General features: G+C 48.2%; 7 protein-coding genes across 9 annotated transcripts; 3 read left to right on the top strand and 4 right to left on the bottom strand.

The window, feature by feature from the left end:
* The first annotated feature begins 31 nt into the window (after positions 1 to 31).
* Positions 32 to 1,055, top strand: LOC108160205 (tRNA N(3)-methylcytidine methyltransferase METTL6). Its single transcript, XM_017294041.2, has one exon. The coding sequence runs from the start codon at positions 37 to 39 to the stop codon at positions 964 to 966; it is 930 nt and encodes a 309-aa protein (XP_017149530.1). The 5' UTR covers positions 32 to 36; the 3' UTR covers positions 967 to 1,055.
* On the bottom strand, positions 1,042 to 3,658 carry LOC108160204 (hyccin). 2 transcript variants are annotated; one of them, XM_017294040.2, is made up of 4 exons: positions 3,500 to 3,658; positions 2,733 to 3,419; positions 2,109 to 2,676; positions 1,042 to 2,045 (listed from the first exon to the last, which is right to left on the bottom strand). In XM_017294040.2, exons 2-4 carry the CDS (start codon positions 3,404 to 3,406, stop codon positions 1,719 to 1,721), a joined length of 1,569 nt encoding a protein of 522 aa, XP_017149529.1. In that variant the 5' UTR covers positions 3,407 to 3,419; positions 3,500 to 3,658; the 3' UTR covers positions 1,042 to 1,718. The 2 variants fall into 2 exon arrangements, with proteins under 2 accessions (XP_017149529.1, XP_017149528.1); XM_017294039.2 differs by having other exon boundaries at positions 1,042 to 2,676.
* A 787-nt stretch (positions 3,659 to 4,445) lies between these two features.
* Positions 4,446 to 5,551, bottom strand: LOC108159610 (stomatin-4). Of its 2 annotated transcripts, none has more exons than XM_017293064.2 (3): positions 5,386 to 5,551; positions 4,813 to 5,329; positions 4,446 to 4,750 (listed from the first exon to the last, which is right to left on the bottom strand). In XM_017293064.2, exons 1-3 carry the CDS (start codon positions 5,534 to 5,536, stop codon positions 4,486 to 4,488), a joined length of 933 nt encoding a protein of 310 aa, XP_017148553.1. In that variant the 5' UTR covers positions 5,537 to 5,551; the 3' UTR covers positions 4,446 to 4,485. The 2 variants fall into 2 exon arrangements, with proteins under 2 accessions (XP_017148553.1, XP_033247352.1); XM_033391461.1 differs by having other exon boundaries at positions 4,584 to 4,725.
* Positions 5,552 to 5,656: 105 nt separating this feature from the next.
* Positions 5,657 to 7,430, bottom strand: LOC108159609 (phosphatidylinositol N-acetylglucosaminyltransferase subunit A). Its single transcript, XM_017293063.2, has 4 exons — positions 7,222 to 7,430; positions 6,915 to 7,160; positions 6,621 to 6,858; positions 5,657 to 6,561 (listed from the first exon to the last, which is right to left on the bottom strand). The coding sequence occupies exons 1-4, from the start codon at positions 7,321 to 7,323 to the stop codon at positions 5,702 to 5,704; spliced, it is 1,446 nt and encodes a 481-aa protein (XP_017148552.1). The 5' UTR covers positions 7,324 to 7,430; the 3' UTR covers positions 5,657 to 5,701.
* Positions 7,431 to 7,480: 50 nt separating this feature from the next.
* LOC108159606 (syndetin) lies at positions 7,481 to 11,545 on the top strand. Its single transcript, XM_017293060.2, has 10 exons — positions 7,481 to 7,635; positions 7,715 to 7,927; positions 7,989 to 8,306; positions 8,367 to 9,224; positions 9,296 to 9,627; positions 9,685 to 9,850; positions 9,912 to 10,022; positions 10,085 to 10,408; positions 10,465 to 10,577; positions 10,640 to 11,545. The coding sequence occupies exons 1-10, from the start codon at positions 7,570 to 7,572 to the stop codon at positions 11,016 to 11,018; spliced, it is 2,880 nt and encodes a 959-aa protein (XP_017148549.1). The 5' UTR covers positions 7,481 to 7,569; the 3' UTR covers positions 11,019 to 11,545.
* Positions 11,546 to 11,748: 203 nt separating this feature from the next.
* Positions 11,749 to 14,356, top strand: LOC117188118. Its single transcript, XM_033391460.1, has one exon. The coding sequence runs from the start codon at positions 11,749 to 11,751 to the stop codon at positions 13,513 to 13,515; it is 1,767 nt and encodes a 588-aa protein (XP_033247351.1). The 3' UTR covers positions 13,516 to 14,356.
* Positions 13,518 to 15,800, bottom strand: LOC108159607 (larval serum protein 2). The gene has a single exon (XM_017293061.1). The coding sequence runs from the start codon at positions 15,777 to 15,779 to the stop codon at positions 13,674 to 13,676; it is 2,106 nt and encodes a 701-aa protein (XP_017148550.1). The 5' UTR covers positions 15,780 to 15,800; the 3' UTR covers positions 13,518 to 13,673.
* Between the last annotated feature and the right edge of the window lie 391 nt (positions 15,801 to 16,191).

Genomic DNA, 16,191 nt, shown 5'->3' with positions numbered 1-16,191 from the left:
TTCTGAGGGTCGGACGGTATATTTTATCATTTGTTTATGTTTACTTTTCATTTTCAAAGTTATATTTTATCGACAATACTTAAAGGGACTATGGAAACTGGAGATCAGCTCATAGCAGATTTGTTTACTACACGGGAAAAGGAGCTTACGGCTGAAGAAAGGAAAAAGCTAGATGAGCAAAACAAACGTCTTGTGCCTGAATTCAAAGCCAATAAACTTGAAGTGGACGCCCAACGACACTGGGACATATTCTACAAACGAAATGAAACCCGCTTTTTCAAGGATCGTCACTGGACGACACGCGAGTTCCAGGAGCTACTTGACCAGAGTGACTTCCGAGAAGCACACCAGAGGCGCACACTTTTAGAGGTTGGATGCGGGGTGGGTAATCTGGTGTTTCCACTGCTAGAAGAACAGTCCAGGGCGAAGGGCAATGAAGATTCTGTGCCCTGTAGAAGATTCTACTTTTATGCCTGCGACTTCTCGCCTCGAGCTGTTGATTTTGTTCGAGCCAATCCTCTGTACGATCCCAGCAGCATTACGGCCTTTCAGTGCGACATTACCACGCAACAGGTTCATGAACATATCCCTGCTGGCAGCCTGGATGTGTGCACCATGATCTTTGTGCTGTCTGCAATTCATCCGCACAAGTTTAAAGATGTGGTCCAGAACCTGTGGCGACTGCTGAAACCAGGTGGATTAGTTTTGTTCAGGGACTACGGGCTGTACGACATGGCCCAGCTACGCTTCAAGCCAGGAAACAAAATCGCAGAGAATCTTTACGTGCGCCAGGATGGCACACGGAGCTACTACTTTGCCGAGCAAGAGGTGGCTCAGCTGTTCACGGAGAGCGGCTTTGATGTTCTAACCAATGCGTACGTGCATCGCCGAACTCTAAATGTCAAGGAGGGCGTCGACGTGCCGCGCATCTTTCTGCAGGGAAAGTTTAGGAAAAAACAACTGTGACCCCCACTGTTACGTATATAGTTTTCGATTTTATTTTAAATCAATAACATGGTTCAAGTCAACGTTCAATAAATATTTGTATGCATGTATGTATATTGTTTAGTATCTATTAGTTTACATATGCTATCGTATGTTTGGGACAAAGTAGAATGGATACTTGTTAAATTCAATTGAAGTTGTTTGTTCGCCGGGCCTGATCTCACTGGCTGCAAATGCAGTAGATATCGAATACCAGAAGTGTTTGCTTATCTAAATGAAATGAAATGCATTGAAATGTATACATTCTGCTCATCCTGCTTTGGATGAACTCAACTGCACTATCATTAAACTAATAAGGGGATTTGGCGTTCAAAGATCTCATATCTACTGTATGGCATCTCCGAGTGGCCTTGATCTGCTCCGATTGTATTTGTATAATTGTTGTGACGTATTTGCAACACTTAAGCTATTCAAATTACCCGACAAAAAACATACATATATGTACATGCTTCCATAAGTAGTAATGTAGATTTTACCAACAATTAGGACTAGAATACATTATCATATAAGTATACGAACAACTGAAAAACCCCATCAATTTTTAACAAATTCAAACGATCCCTAAGTATTGCGTTACATTCAGATTTACAGTTCATCCGCGTTCGGGTGTGGTGTCGTTCAGTTAATACCCAGCAGTAAAGTGCGAATATATATAATAATGATAATAAATATATATAGTTGATACTTGGATTTGGCTATTTGGCTGCGGGACACTATTCCACTAGGATATGCTCGGCCAGCTTACCGCCATTGCTGTTGCTGTGTCCCAGAGGCGCCAGTTCGATGCTGGAATCGAAGCTTTTGGTGAGCACTTCGCTGCTGGTGACCGAGTTGGTGTTGCTGTTTATCGAGGGCAGCGCTACACTGCCTGCCACGACGCCGAGGCCATCGTTGAGGTCGCTGTCAATACTGAAGCTGTTGCTGCCGTTCTCATTAATCAGCGAGAGCGTCTGCATTGGCAGCATATCGGAGGGTGGTGGTGGCTGCTCCGCATTTGAATTCGAATTCAATTCCGATTGCAGCTGCAGCAGCGAGTTGCGCTGCGTGTGCTTGTCGAACTTTCGTTGCGGTGGTTTCGGCGGTTCCTTGTCTTTCTCCTTATCCTTTGATTTCTTGAAGCCAGCGATTAAGGCCTTGTGCGCTTGGGCCTTGATCCCTTCCATGCTCGGCCTCATTATAGAAGTACGAGTGCCCGAGCTATCCTTGGTCGATGGCGACTCTTTGGCTCCCGGCTCTGCTTCCTCAATCACGCTGGCCAGCTGCTGTGGGTTTTGCTGCATGGTGAGGTCCTGCACCTGTATAGGTATATCATCGGGCAGCTTTTTCGTGCGGAATGATGCGTTCGTGATCATGGATTTCGATACCGATGTTGTCACCGTATTGGTAGCGGGTGTCAGGGCTACGCTCAGTCCCATTGGCCCGTCGTTGGGCTGCCCTGACGGGTTAGCATGCAGCGAATTGCGCACGGCGCTGGTCACCAGAATGAGCTCCGTGTACATTTCATAGGTGGCACGGTTGTGTATATCGTCTAGCGTCTGCATGGCTATCGTACCATAGCCATTGAACATGGCAAAGTAAATGGCGTGTACCAATTCGATCAGGAAGGACGAGGAGAGTGGAATGCGCGGAGAAGATGGTTTTGGAAAAGTGGCCCCCGTCGCTGGATCAGATCTGCAATGCATTGGAATACATTAAATAGCCCATTGATAGGGATAGTTTGTGCTCACCCATAGCTCATACGATGGCCGTGACCGGATTTGGTTGTGAATCCCTGGTTGACCAACTGGGAAGTCACACGGCATAGATGCAGCAACGAAGACTTTTGCGTCTGGCTGACGTGCTGGTTGTAGCAAAAAAGCAATGTCGTCAGGATCCGCATGCGGTTCTGGGCATTTACCGTCTCAACTCTCTGATGCGGCCCCCACTTGAGTTCGCGGTTGCAGTTCTCCTCCCAGCGTCGCAGATCGGTCAATGGAAGATTCTTCATTTCGTGGTATACAGACGTCTGGGCTAGGATGGGCATGCGGAAGACCACCACTTTCTGACCGCCATCGTCGGTGGACACCTCACCGTTATAAATGCAAATCAGCAGCGTCTCCACTCCACGAGACGCCTTCTTATCGCCTGCCGAAACGGCATGCAGGTACGTGTAGATTAACACAGGAATGAATTGCAAAGGAAACTTGTGTAGCGTCACCTCGGGCGACCTATAGAAGCACAACAGTTGCTGGCAAATGTCGTGAACCAGGTCCTCGTTGCGCTGCCTCTCATTGAATATGGTGAAAATGGCCTCGGCGATTTCCGGGTCTGTCTCATGTTCCACAACAAACGCCTCCGACTCGGCTGGCTGTCCTCGAGTCCGCTGATAGTCCGCCAGCCAGTCTCTCACCAATTCGGCCATTGCCAGCAGCGACCTGAAATTGTCGCAGTCACATACATATCATATCACCACCAATGGACACCTGGAGATTCCGAATGTGAACCTTGGTCTCACCTTGACCTCAACGAAACACGTAATGGGGGCAAGGCAATTGAATCTGTCAATTTGGATTATAAAACACCTATCGCCGCGAATTATATTATGTATTAACAATGCTTAATTAATTTATCGCCCGTCCCCGCTGCACAAGACCTTCAGAAATATACCGAAACTACGTCACATAATTCAAAATATACCGTAAATATACTGACGAATTATTTGTATGCAAGTTTCATCATATTGCTCGTTTTGGAGATTCCGTAGAATATATCTAGCTAGCTAAGATTTGAGGGTCTGAAATCTTAATTTAATACGATTATTACATCAATTTCCTACAAGACTGGTTAACTTTAAGTTTTCATCTTTATTGAATTGTTAATAACATAAGGTTTACGCAAAACGATCAACAAAAATGTCCACTAAATTAATTCCGCTACATGGTAACTACACGCTAACTTCGCCATCACTACATTAACTTTACATATTAACTACATTTGTATGTAATTGCTAAAGGTGACACTTGACGGACAACACTTGACAACGTTTGCCCGTTGTTTTTTTATATATGTATGTAAGCCCCATGGAAGCGCCAGTGTGAAAAACCTCCGTTATCCACTTTTTGACATGCCTTTTTTCCGACCTTTTTAAACAAATTGAGATTTTTATGACAATCAATCAGGAATTCGATTCTGATCACGAATTTATATTCGATGTGGCCTGGGAAACGGCTCTAAGTGGCATTTCTACACGGCTTCTACATTGTTGCATTCGACAAGAGGGTGAGTACATAACATGTCTTAAAATATACTGGAAAATACTAGAAAAAACTGGTGGCAAGAAAATAAGAAAATTCGATAAAGTATACGGTCAGAATACGGGCGCCAAGTAGAAATTGTTTGAAAGTGAATGAGCAAAAAGGATTTACTGCGGTTTTGTTAAGTTGTAAAATCAGTTATTTTGAATAGACAAATACATTTTATTCGCAAAAGTGAATAAGTTCATCACTTCATCATCTTTCGGACGATATCTACTGGGAAGGGGAAAACATAGGACAATGTTTTGTCATTGCATATTGTGTTGAGCGTTTGCAAATAGCGCAATTGCAGAGCAATGGGATTTGTCTCCATTATATCGGCAGCTTCCTTTAGAGTTTTGACAGCGTCTCTTTCTCCCTGAGCAGCCGCTACCTTGGCCTTTGCCTCCCGTAACGCTTCCTGTTCGACAGCCAGAGCTCGTCGCAGCTGGTCGGGCAGAAGAATCTCTTTACTGACAAGATACAAGAGACATTGCAGTCAAAAACAGAAGAATTACTTTGGCGAGCTACTTACACTTCCACCCGCTCGACACGCACTCCCCAGGGATCGGTACAGTCATCAAGGATAGCTTCAATTCTTTTGGACAGTGTCTCCTTGGACATTAGGAGGTCCAACAGCATGTGCGTGCCGGCCACATTTCGAAGCGAGGCCTTGGCCAGCAACTCAACGGCTCCTCTATGATCGAATACCTGCAGAACTGCATCAATCGGCTGCTTGATGCTGTAGTAGACCACAGCATCGACCTTGATCGTCACCATATCCTTGGTGAGAATTTCCTGGGGCGATACGTCAAAAGATGTGGTGCGCAGATCCACTTTAATGTACACATCAATGCAAGGGAGTATGAAAACGAGTCCTGGACCACGGGGTCCGCCAGGCAGGAGGCGGCCCAAGCGCAAAACTACCGCTCTCTGGTATTCCTGCAGGATCACTAGGCACATGAATACCGAAATGGGGAAAGTTATCACCATCAAAATGACGGAGAGTAGATAAAAAATCCTCTCCAAGAGATTAGGGGGAATGTTTTCAGCTGTCAATGAAGAAGTGACTCAATTCAAGGAGGCGATTAGACCAAATAAAACTCACTTGTCGGCACATTGCGATCAGTCGCCATGGCACTAAGATAAGGTGCTCTCATGAATGGTCGTAGGACATTCAGATCTATTAGAGTTGAAGGCTTAAGTGATGTCTCCTCGCCCGAAAGTCCATCTGTGGACTCCCCCGGATTGTTGTTCATTACAAAGAATTTCACAAAGTAAAAAGAAAACTAATGGATGAAAAATCTATGTATACATTTACGACTCTCACAATATTTACTTGAGAGGATTTCCAAAGGCAACAGACCATAAAATTGAGGTTGAATTTGTTATTTGGCTAGAGTACAGCATTCATTTAATGTTCGCTAGCTGTGCTGACGTGCTACATCTTGAGCTGCCTCCACGCGACTGCGGGGACGCCAAAGGTCTAGCAGTCGGACCAAAAAATGGGACACTACGAAAAAGCCAAGAAACCACGAGCCATGCTGATACACCGCATTTACCAGTTCGCTAATGGTGAAAGCTCGCTCTTGAAGCACTCGATCGTAGACCCTAACAGTCCGAAGAGCAACATCCTCCCAGTTGTAGAGAGTCTCCACCAGCTCATTGCATCTGTATGGGCAGAGCACAGGCTCTATTTGGCTACTTTCATCCGCCGGTGTGGAGCAACCCGTTTGGGACCAGCTAACCGGATCAGGAGCTGAATGATTTTTTCTTCGTTGTCGTCGCATTCCCCGTCTATCAGTCTCAGAAGGAATGTGCCCATTAGAGGCTGGAGTTCTTATCATACTAGATATACTTTTTTGATGTCTATCTATGGCTACTAAAATGGCAGAGTGAATGGCATCAATATCCGGCTCTGCCAGCAGTATTAGGCTTTTCGGAAGAACCTCAGGAATGCCACCAACGCTGGTGGAGACCACCTGGAGACCGCAAGAGGCGGCCTCAACTATGGCCATACAATATGCCTCCGTTAGCGAGGTATTCACAAAGATATGGCCGCGTACGAGAACATCTCGTACTTTGACATGCTCCACAGCGCCCACGATTTCTACTCGATCTTGCATATTTGTCTTTTCGCGTATCTCCTCCAACAGATCTCTTTTTGGTCCATCACCCACGATAATAAAGTTAACATTATGCGTGTTCTTGAAGCGGGGTATAACACCGGCCAGAAGATCGATGCCCTTGCGGTAGACAAGGCGAGAAGCCACCACAATGTTGACTACGGAAGATATGTTGAATAAGTGTGTCTTGTATAATTAGATAGTTGTGTCCACTCACTTGTGTCGTTACTGGGTCGCTGACTGGCATCTGGGGTAAATAAAGCGGTGTCTACAGCATTTGGTATCACGGAAACCCGATGCTTTGCCACACGCGCTCGCAGCACCGTGTTCTCTTTGCCAATGTGCGATACACAAATGGCATGGTTTACCATACTCAAATTGACTTCCAGAAGATTGTTGGTAAGGGCTGCCGATAAGTCAGCAAAGCCAAAAAGGCTGTGATCGGTAAATACCGTCTGTAATCGACAGAAGATTAGACTTTAATCAACAAAAGATTGCTAAACTGTATTACTTTTAGACCAAGCAGAGAGCCCACCATCAGAGCTTCATGGGCTAAGGCACTGAAGGCCGAGTGGCCGTGCACGATCTCCACACGTTCCCGCAGGAGGACGGCCCGCAACATTGGCACATTGCAGACGGCAGTTGGAAGGATGCACTGATTGTAGCACACTTTAATGGGGAGGTAATAGACCTTGAGACCGTGCGTTACATAGCGGATGCCACTGCAATCTCCATAGGCATGGGTCAGCACAACGATCTGTGAATCGAATTGGAGATTAGTCAATCACAAACATGCAAGTTATCTGGCTTCCACTCACCTTGTGACCCAGACTAAGCAGCATTTGTGCAAGATTGTAAACATGCTCCTCGACCCCTCCGATGCTCGGATAGAAGAAGTCCGACACCATGCAGATGCGCATCTTTCACACTTTACGATTGCTAGCTCACATGCAGGGGACATCACATAAAACAAATAAAATCCAATCAATTAAAATGAGCACAACACCCCAAAGAACATATGGTTGCAAGACCTGCAAGTGGGACCAGACTGCATAACTCTCCATGGCAGTGCTGGAAAACGTAGTGCTGCAGCGTACGGTCTCACCGTAGTGGGAGGGGAGGTACAAAAGAAAAGTTGTTTTCCGCAGTTTCTTCATGGCTGCAATATGCAGAACTCCAAGGCCAAAATGGACGAATTTAAGTCGAAAGTCATGGACCTGCTGCACAAACAGGTAACAAAGAGTCCTTCAGGAAGCGGTGCACACTCGGTAGTTTGGGATGCACTCACCATGAAACTTATTACGCACACAGACCAATCGACAAATGAAAATTCCTGCCATGGGTTTCTCGGACTACTTCATCCAAACGGTGACAACTGATGCATCTCCCAACGATGAAGTGGATGCCACTGACGAAGCCTCGGCTGGAGCATCGAACGCACAAAGATCGGATCAGGAAATCCTAGAGAGCATTGAAGAATGCTACTATAGCCCTGACAGTAATCCGCAGCTATATGAACTCAAGGTAAACTAGATGTTGAACTTTCGCCTGAATCGCAGTCTTCTCACCTTGCCACCTCCCGCAGAAAGTTCTTAGCGACGGCATCGACAACGAGCTTATCGAGGTCACCATTGCACAATTGCGCACACAACAAAAGGTATTGACCAAGCAGGTGCTGCAGAACATATTGGAGCAGCGCAATGCTTGCAGCAGTGAGTTTTCCGCCATCAATGACACCCAAAAGAAGCTGGAGGAGTCGCTCTGGACGTGTCAGAAGGCGAGGTCCTATTTGAATTTCGCTCGCACAAACCTCACCACGACCAGTTTGGAGATACTCGCCAGTTATCGCAAACGGGAGGTTCTCAAAGAGGTCTTGGACACTCTGATGGCCATAAAGAAACTGGTACTACTAGACTTATTCTATAAATCAATTCAATGCTCATACAGTTTCAATATTTCCCAGCGCACAACTGATGTGGAGCTGCAGAAACTGCTAGCAGATCACAACTACAGCGCGGCGATTGCTCTCCTCCTGCAATGCAAAAGCTCTGCAGAGGGCTACATGCAATATAACTGCGTGCAGTCACTCTACAAGAAGCTGCAGGAGACCATGCTGCTCATGGAGTTTCAGCTGGATACGGTGCTGAATGAGATGGTGCTGAACTTTGATACGCGCAAGTATGCCAAGCTGCAGGAGGCCTACAAATTGGCTAACAAATCGCTCATGGCAATGGATCAGCTGCACATCAATTATATCTCGGCAATTCATTCGTCGGTCAACGCTGTGCTCCGGGGCTACAGCGACCCCAGCCATGACGATCAGATCAAGCCTCTCTACGAACAGTTGTGCGAGCAACTAAACTCTGAAAAGCTTATACCCTGTCTGATAAGCTTGTGCAAAACGTTCTGGACCATATTGGCCTCCTATTATCAGGTTGTGATGTGGCACAATAACTACAAGCTGTATGGCCACGAGGAGGCCGACTCTCCCGATATATACATCCAGCAAAAGCTGAAAAAGGGGCAGTCACGACTCTGGAACGATATACTGACCAAAGTGTGCCTATTCCTGCAGAGCGCCAAGCTGACTGCTCTTAAGTACGACCAGTTCATCCAAGTAATGTCCATTGTGCAGCGTCTGAAGAAAGTGGGAGTGGAATTCTGTGGCGAGCAGTCGGAGAAACTAATTGATATCATGCAGCAGCAGAGCGAGGAATTCTTCAGGCGGTACCACATTTGCTGTGTGGAAGAGATCTGCTTGTTCTTGGACAACGAATCATGGACGCAAGTCGACTCGTTTTCACACATCCTTCAACTGCCCGTAAGTGCCGCTGGAACTGCAACACCCGTTGAATTTTTATTGATTCCTAATTTTATTCTCATGGATTTTAGGAATTCCGCTCGGTCCGTCACACGCTGCGTCGACACAAGTCCCCGACAACAGCGCTGTTGGCCTCCTCAAACAATTCCCCGATTAGCAACAATAATTGCGACGAGCTGGTTTCCGTGCACTCACAGGATGGTGGCAGCTCTATCTATGGTTCCTATGGCTACTTTTTGCGGTTCTCTGAGAAAAGTTCGCCCTTTGACGGCGGCCTGGATGCAGCCATGCTCGAGGAGGATATTCTCTCTGGCATTGTCGACGAGGCCTCCTGCTACTTTAGCGAGGAGAGCGACGACGAGCAGAAGAGTCTGCAGAGCAAAGAGTTTGACGATGCCAGCCAGTAAGTAACCTCCATTCTCTCATCCAATCCACTATCTCAAAGAAATCCTTTCATCAGCCATCTGCTGGTAAACAATACCGCCTTGAATGTGCTGCGCTGCCTTGGACGCTACCTGCAAATGTGCAAACTTCTGCACTGCATCTCTCCTAAGATTGTGTCCTGCATGCTGGAGCTTATTGATTTTTACACGTTCGCTGTTCACGAGATCTTTGGCAAGGACGCGGTAAGTAAGAACCTAACAAATTAAAAACTTTTATTACAAATAAATACTTTTTGAAATACAGCTGGTGCCCACGGACAATATGTATACCCCCCGGCTGGAGCGACGGTTGCGCTCCGTGGAGGCGAATGTTTTGCCACAGATCAAGCTGTGGCCGCTTAATTTTTCCTCTCTGGTATGGATTGGGTTTGTGTGATCTGGGTTTTGGGCGCAATCTTATAATCAATCCCTTTCTAGGCCAACAACGAGCTGGCCAATCCAGACACTCTTTACGGTCTTCCTCAGCGCATTGTGGCAGTGGAGTCAGGACGCAGCATGTTCCAGCAATTCCATATTCTCCAGCACTACCTTAATCACCTTTTGCCCATTGCCGACCGTCCGCTGTTGGTGGGCTATCTGGAGTATAGCGAATACATGTTGGATTTGGCCAAACCAGTTTACACCTGCGTCACCTCACGCGTCATTGATCTGTCGGCTATACTGGCGCAAATGGCCAAGGTCAAGTGGGATGTGAATCATGTGATACACCAGCATAGCAGCTACAGCGACGTGCTGAATCGGGTATGTGGTAGAGGGCATTGAATTGCAGGCAATCTTCTCTAACAAATTATTTGCAGAACATACAAAGCTTTGCCATGTGCCTGGAGGAGACGGCCAAAGAGGTGGCTGTGCCTAGCAAGCACGTTTGGAATTCCATGGCCCATGTGGCCACGCACCTGCTCGTGGAAGGGTAAGCTGTCGACTGCAAGATTCCCACAATGTAAAACCCTTAACTAAAATCATCTCATTTAGCTTTTCCAATGTGAAGAAATGCTCGGCCGGAGGACGAGCACTGATGCAATTGGATTTCGCCAACTTTATGTCATTCCTTGAGCTTATATCGAATCAAAAGTACCCCCAACACCGCTCGTATGTGGATGTGTTCATCAAAACCTATTATTTCTCACCGGAACAATTCGAACTGTGGATCGAGCAGCAGCGGCAGGAGGACGACTACTCCGCCAAACAGTTGACAAACCTAATACAGTGCATCTGTGCCAGTGACAAGCGCACAAGGCAAAGGCTTTTGCAGTTGCTGGACGGTGCAGCAATGGCCAATGGGGGGACGCCGACGACAACGCCACAAAAGAACCGCTCCAGCTCCGGGTCGAATCTGAGCAGTGTTATCTGAGAACCCATGATGATTTTCACATATATATTTATTTTGTTATAACCCATTGCTAACCGATTCTGTTCAACCCAACCCTTTGTTATTAGAGCAATCTCGTGACATTCTTTTGATGTATTTAACATTCCGTTTAGTGCAAATTAACATTGTGTTTAGGCTTACGACCATATATAGTTTAGTTACTTAAGCGATCTCCATGATGTACTTCGTTTCGAATTTTCAATCTCTTTGAATCTCTCCTAATTTCCCTATCTCAATACAATTCGCTCTCTATTCGCTCTCATATGCAACACAATTGGCGACTATCCGTGACTTAAGTACCTAGAGAAAGCATATATATATAATATATAAAGAAACACACGTATTGTTAAGATGCATAAGCAGCTATTTATTATTAACCTAATTACCTAATTGTAATATTTATTTGCAGAAGGCAACGGACAAATAATTGTAATAGAGCGCCGCTCAATCAATAGAAATCGATTTGATTCGCGCGCTTACCACAAATACACAAAAACACGAATACTAAATAGTTGTAACCACTAACAAAGATAACATATTTTGGGATATGCATATTACAAAGAAAACTACGACTGTCTTATCTTCTCGGGGGCGTGAATCCCACATCGCGCGCACCGCACCTTATTCTTGGCCAAGAAACGCCCCCGTCTGAATGGGCCCAGCATATAAATATATTCGGTCATCGTTGTCTGCTCCACACTAACCATCCGCCATGTGGACTGTCCTGAGCCATTTGTTCCTCCTTTGGGCTACCGCAGTAGCCTCGGGATCCACTGCGGACTTTATCAGCAGCATGGCCAAGGAGTCTTCGCTGGCGATGCTAATCATCCGCTATGACTACTGTCCAGACGCCTGGCTAGCTGAACTACTCGCGTCGCTCTCCCTCCCAGTGGTGCTGCTGGCCAGCAGTGCTCAGGCTCCGCGCGAGGAGTTTTCCAGTGCACTGCACGTTATGTGCCTGCCCGGGGCTGGTGAAGGGCATGTGGAGGAACTAGTGCAAGCTCTTGCCACTTCGCTGGATGACAGACGCAGCGAGAAGTGTTTAATATATCTGGCCAATAGATTTCCCCATCTCGATGCAATAAACCAAGTGCTGCGACGCTGTTACGAGCTGAAAATGCTCAACGTGGTTGGACTAAGGGCGGCCGATGAGCAGCGCTTCTACTACCGCTACCATCCCTATCCCGGGTTCAGGATAGAGCAGCGTTCGTTGCAGTCGTCGCCCATCTTCGACCTGCTCTTTCCCAACATGCGGGGTGAGCCGCTGATTGTAATGCCCGACCAATGGCACCCACGTTCCGTTGTCTATGTGGACAGACATACGGGAAAAAAGGTTCTCGCTGGATCTGTTGGACGATTTGTCCGCAACCTGGTCTGGAAACTGAATGCTACCATGCAGTACGCCCAGGCTGTTACCCCGGGTCGCTTTCTTCACGCGAATGCCTTGCAAGATCTTGTAAAGATCGATGTGCCGGCCAGTATTTCCTTGATAACCCAGGCGGAACAATTGCCTCACATTAGTTATCCCTTTGAGTTGACCCACGTGTGCCTGATGATTCCCGTGGCAAATGAGATTCCTGTGCGCGACATCTACCGTCTCCTGAGCAGCGCTGAGCTGAGCATTGCTGTTGCCATTGTTTACGCCTATGGCCTGGTGCTCACCTGCCAAAGGCGCCTGGAGGACCGGGAAGTGTACATTGTGGACTTCCTGCTTAACGACAGAGCTCTGCGTGGAGTCCTTGGACAGTCCTTCAAGATAACTAGTCAAGAGAACGGCTCCTCCAGCAAGTGGATCTACGTCATGCTTGGCATTGTTGGCCTGAACATCAGCTGCATCTTCGAAGCGGCCCTAGAAACGATGCTGGCCCACCCACCGAGGCAATTCCAGCCACGCAGCATCGCTGATGTCAGACGTGCCCGTCTGCCCCTTGTCGCCGTTGAAGAAGATCTAGATTCTATCGCCGATCTCCATCTTCCCGTTCTGACCGTCAATGCCAGTGAGTACAACCGGCTGCGAGATGACGCGAATACCAGCTACGTCTACCTCGCCTCGCGGCTCCACTGGACCCTATTCGAGAACCAGCAAAAGTACTTTTCGCGAGAGCTTTTCATCTACTCCAAGGACGCCTGCCTGATGTCGCTGGCACTGCTCACCTTTGAGCTGCCCAAGAACTCCTGGTTTGAGGCGCCCATCAGCAAACTCATTCTGGAGGCGAGGGCCAACGGCCTCTATCAGTATTGGGTGGGGATGCACCACTACGACATGTCTATCGCCGGTGTCGCCAGCTTGCGGGATCTCAGCCTGGATCACATTCATCGGGAGGCTCATCAAACTGGCACTGCCTTGCGGCTAATTGATCTGCAATGGATTTGGCTAGCATATGGACTTCTGACTGTGATGGCCGTGCTTCTATTCATCCTCGAGATCGGTTGCCAGCGTACTGCACCAAAACAAAAGTGCCCACAAATCGATTCTTAAAGTTGTGTTCGGAATTAGTTTATTGTTGAATGGTCGCAAGGAAGGTGTGGACAAGTTGGAAGTGACATTGAATTGATCTATGGGGTTTGGGTGCAGTGGATTAATATTAATAGATTGGAGTGGAACACAGGTGATTGCATCCGATTCCGTTCGTTCGTCTAGGCCACATTGGTGTGCTCGTCACGGTGGAAGATCTTCACGTCGAAGAACTTGAAGTTGTGCACATCGAAGTAGTAATCGTGCTTCACTGGGCGATTGAAGGGGAAACCGAAGGGCAACGCATCCACATAGCGGGATCCGTGACCAATGCCGCAGCTGATGATTGGATCGTAGCCGGTGTACTGGGCCACGGCAGTCTCATGGAAGGGATAGACCATGTAGAAGAACTGGTAGACCTGGCCGCCCTTCTTGCCCTTTGGCAGCATCATACGGTTGGGGACACCGCAGTGGGCCTCAGACTGATCCAACTTGAACTTGTAATCGCTGACGGAGGCATCCATCAGCTTTTGGTACAGCTCCAGGTAGGTGGTGCGATCGTTGACCCAGATGAAGAAGTCGCCGCTGTTGCGCTTGATGTGAGTGACGCCGGCATCCAGATGGACCTTGAAGTGGTCCAGCTCGAAGAAGTTCTGGTAGTTGTGCTCGAGTGGGATGACGTGTCCGTGCTCGTCGTATTTGGGTCCAATGAAAACCTTCACAATGGCATCCTGGGCCTTGTCGGCGCTGACGTCCAGGGTGAATTCGAAGGGCTTGTGGTTCAGGCGATGCTGGCGCGCCTTGATCACGTAGCTCACACCGTTGTAGTGTGAGTTGCGTCCGAAGGAATACAGGCTATCGTGGCTATCCATAACAACGGGCTCAACATTAACAGCATTGCTGATGTCGGCATCGAAGTACTCGAAGTAGGTGGTAAGGCTCTCGGGCATGTGAACGGCATCGATCTTGACGCCCTCGAATTCGTAGTCGTGTTTCTTGTACTCGGGGAAGGTCTCCATGAGGTGCCAATAGTGGCCGACCAGGTTCTTGTACACTTCGTAGAACAGGGGGTCGCGGAGCGACGTGTCGTAGTGCATGAAACGGCCGGGGAAGCTCTCGTAGTGCTTGCCGACTTGGTGTCCTCCGTTCACGATGTGACGGTACTCCTTGTCCAGGCTACCGTAGAACTTCTTGTCAATGCTGTCCGCATTTCCCTGAATGATATTTCCCAGCTGGTTGATCACCTCCACATCGAATTTCTCGTTTTTGTGAATCCAGTCCATCACACGCTGTGTATAAAGCTCAACTTCCTGGATGTGCTCGATGTTGTGCTCATGGTAGAAGCTGTGGTGGTTGTCGCGGTGCCAGTCGGGAACGCCATTGTAGCTGCGAAGGGCGCTGTAGTAGCCGGAGGCGACCGGTTCGTACATGTTGAATGTGGGCACCTCGCCCATGTCGTTGGACAGTCGCTCCAGATACCAGCGGGCGAGCAGCTGCCAGTGGGTGTACAGGTAGAGCTCTCCGCGACGGTCCTTGTTCAGCACATGGTGCTCCGAACCCTTGGTCCAGAACGGGTAGTCGAGGTTGTAGTAGTAGTAGAAGCTGTTGAAACCAACATCCTCCAGGAAGTATGCCAGCTCGTGATCGTAGTTGAGGTTGCCGTAATGGTTCGAGTAGTTCGACTTGAGCACCACATTGTAGATGTTGTCCATTTTCTTCACGTGGTGGAAGCCGTGCATCTTGTAGTGCTCAGCCATCTCCAGGGTCTGGCCGCCGAAGAAGCTCCAGGGATGGATCTCGTAGTGAGCCGGCAGGATGATGCCCTGCATGTCGTCGCGGGCGATGGTGACAACGGTGAAGGCGTAAACAAACAGCTGCTTGTTCACGTGCTGGCGGGCCCAGAAGACAGCGTGTTGGAAGGTTTCCCAGTTCTTGGCAAAGTAGAAGAGGCGCACCAGACCGACAGCGTATTCCTCATGGCGCTCGTACATCACGGACCACACCTGATCGTCATGGAAAGGATGGTGCTGCCAGAGCTCGAAGAAATGCTCCAACAACTCGGGGTGATGGTAGTCGCCCACATGATCCCATGGCTTGTATTCGGCGTAGGTGGCAGGGTACTCACTGACAAAAACATCGTCCTGGTAGATGTGCTGCAGCATGTCGAAGACAAACTTTTGTTTTCCCAGGAAGTCCTTGTCGGCCACTTTCGACTCAATATGCTTGGCATGGCAGCCAAGTGCCAGCAGTGCCACCGAAATAACTGCGATCGCCGTGAACGACTTCATCTTGCGGAATCATACCTCTGCTCCGTTTCCAGCCTGCATTTATACCCAGCCAAGCCGTAGCGTCGGCGATAGCGAGATTTGCACTCCGGCCATTGGCATGTCGCTTTGTAGCCTTGACATTGTGCGAGATCCGTTCGACCCCTGCAATTGCACCGGTCCGAATTGCAAGTGATAAGGCATACGATTGTAGCGCTGGATCGGCATCGGCCCATCTATCGGCCAATGACGGTGCTTAAGCGGCCAGGCAGGCCCTTCTTACAATCAATTACATAAGCCAATCAGGTTACATTGATGCCAGATCACCTGTTGATTGGACGTTGCCAGGCAGCCGCTTAATAAGATTACAGATTGTTTGTGCATCGACAGGTCGCCCTATGGCTAAGGTCGGCCATCAAGCGGTGCTAAAAATAAT

This window comes from Drosophila miranda, chromosome 3, assembly GCF_003369915.1.
Source record: "Drosophila miranda strain MSH22 chromosome 3, D.miranda_PacBio2.1, whole genome shotgun sequence".
NCBI classification, from domain to species: Eukaryota; Metazoa; Arthropoda; class Insecta; order Diptera; family Drosophilidae; genus Drosophila; species Drosophila miranda.
The sequence above is the reverse complement of the archived record's forward strand: the minus strand, read 5'-3'. Positions and strand labels throughout refer to the sequence as shown.

Coding starts and splice junctions, on each gene's coding strand:
- LOC108160205 (XM_017294041.2), top strand. CDS start 37: ATGTTTACTTTTCATTTTCAAAGTTATATTTTATCGACAATACTTAAA.
- LOC108159609 (XM_017293063.2), bottom strand. CDS start 7,323: ATGCGCATCTGCATGGTGTCGGACTTCTTCTATCCGAGCATCGGAGGG. Junction 7,161..7,221: donor TGCTTAGTCTGGGTCACAAG/GTGAGTGGAAGC, acceptor TTCGATTCACAG/ATCGTTGTGCTGACCCATGC. Junction 6,859..6,914: donor GCTCTCTGCTTGGTCTAAAA/GTAATACAGTTT, acceptor TGTCGATTACAG/ACGGTATTTACCGATCACAG.
- LOC108159607 (XM_017293061.1), bottom strand. CDS start 15,779: ATGAAGTCGTTCACGGCGATCGCAGTTATTTCGGTGGCACTGCTGGCA.
- LOC108159606 (XM_017293060.2), top strand. CDS start 7,570: ATGCAGAACTCCAAGGCCAAAATGGACGAATTTAAGTCGAAAGTCATG. Junction 9,225..9,295: donor CACACATCCTTCAACTGCCC/GTAAGTGCCGCT, acceptor CATGGATTTTAG/GAATTCCGCTCGGTCCGTCA. Junction 9,851..9,911: donor AGATCTTTGGCAAGGACGCG/GTAAGTAAGAAC, acceptor TTTGAAATACAG/CTGGTGCCCACGGACAATAT.
- LOC108160204 (XM_017294039.2), bottom strand. CDS start 3,406: ATGGCCGAATTGGTGAGAGACTGGCTGGCGGACTATCAGCGGACTCGA. Junction 2,677..2,732: donor GGCCATCGTATGAGCTATGG/GTGAGCACAAAC, acceptor AATGCATTGCAG/ATCTGATCCAGCGACGGGGG.
- LOC108159610 (XM_017293064.2), bottom strand. CDS start 5,536: ATGAACAACAATCCGGGGGAGTCCACAGATGGACTTTCGGGCGAGGAG. Junction 5,330..5,385: donor TGATCGCAATGTGCCGACAA/GTGAGTTTTATT, acceptor CTTCATTGACAG/CTGAAAACATTCCCCCTAAT. Junction 4,751..4,812: donor CGTGTCGAGCGGGTGGAAGT/GTAAGTAGCTCG, acceptor GTATCTTGTCAG/TAAAGAGATTCTTCTGCCCG.
- LOC117188118 (XM_033391460.1), top strand. CDS start 11,749: ATGTGGACTGTCCTGAGCCATTTGTTCCTCCTTTGGGCTACCGCAGTA.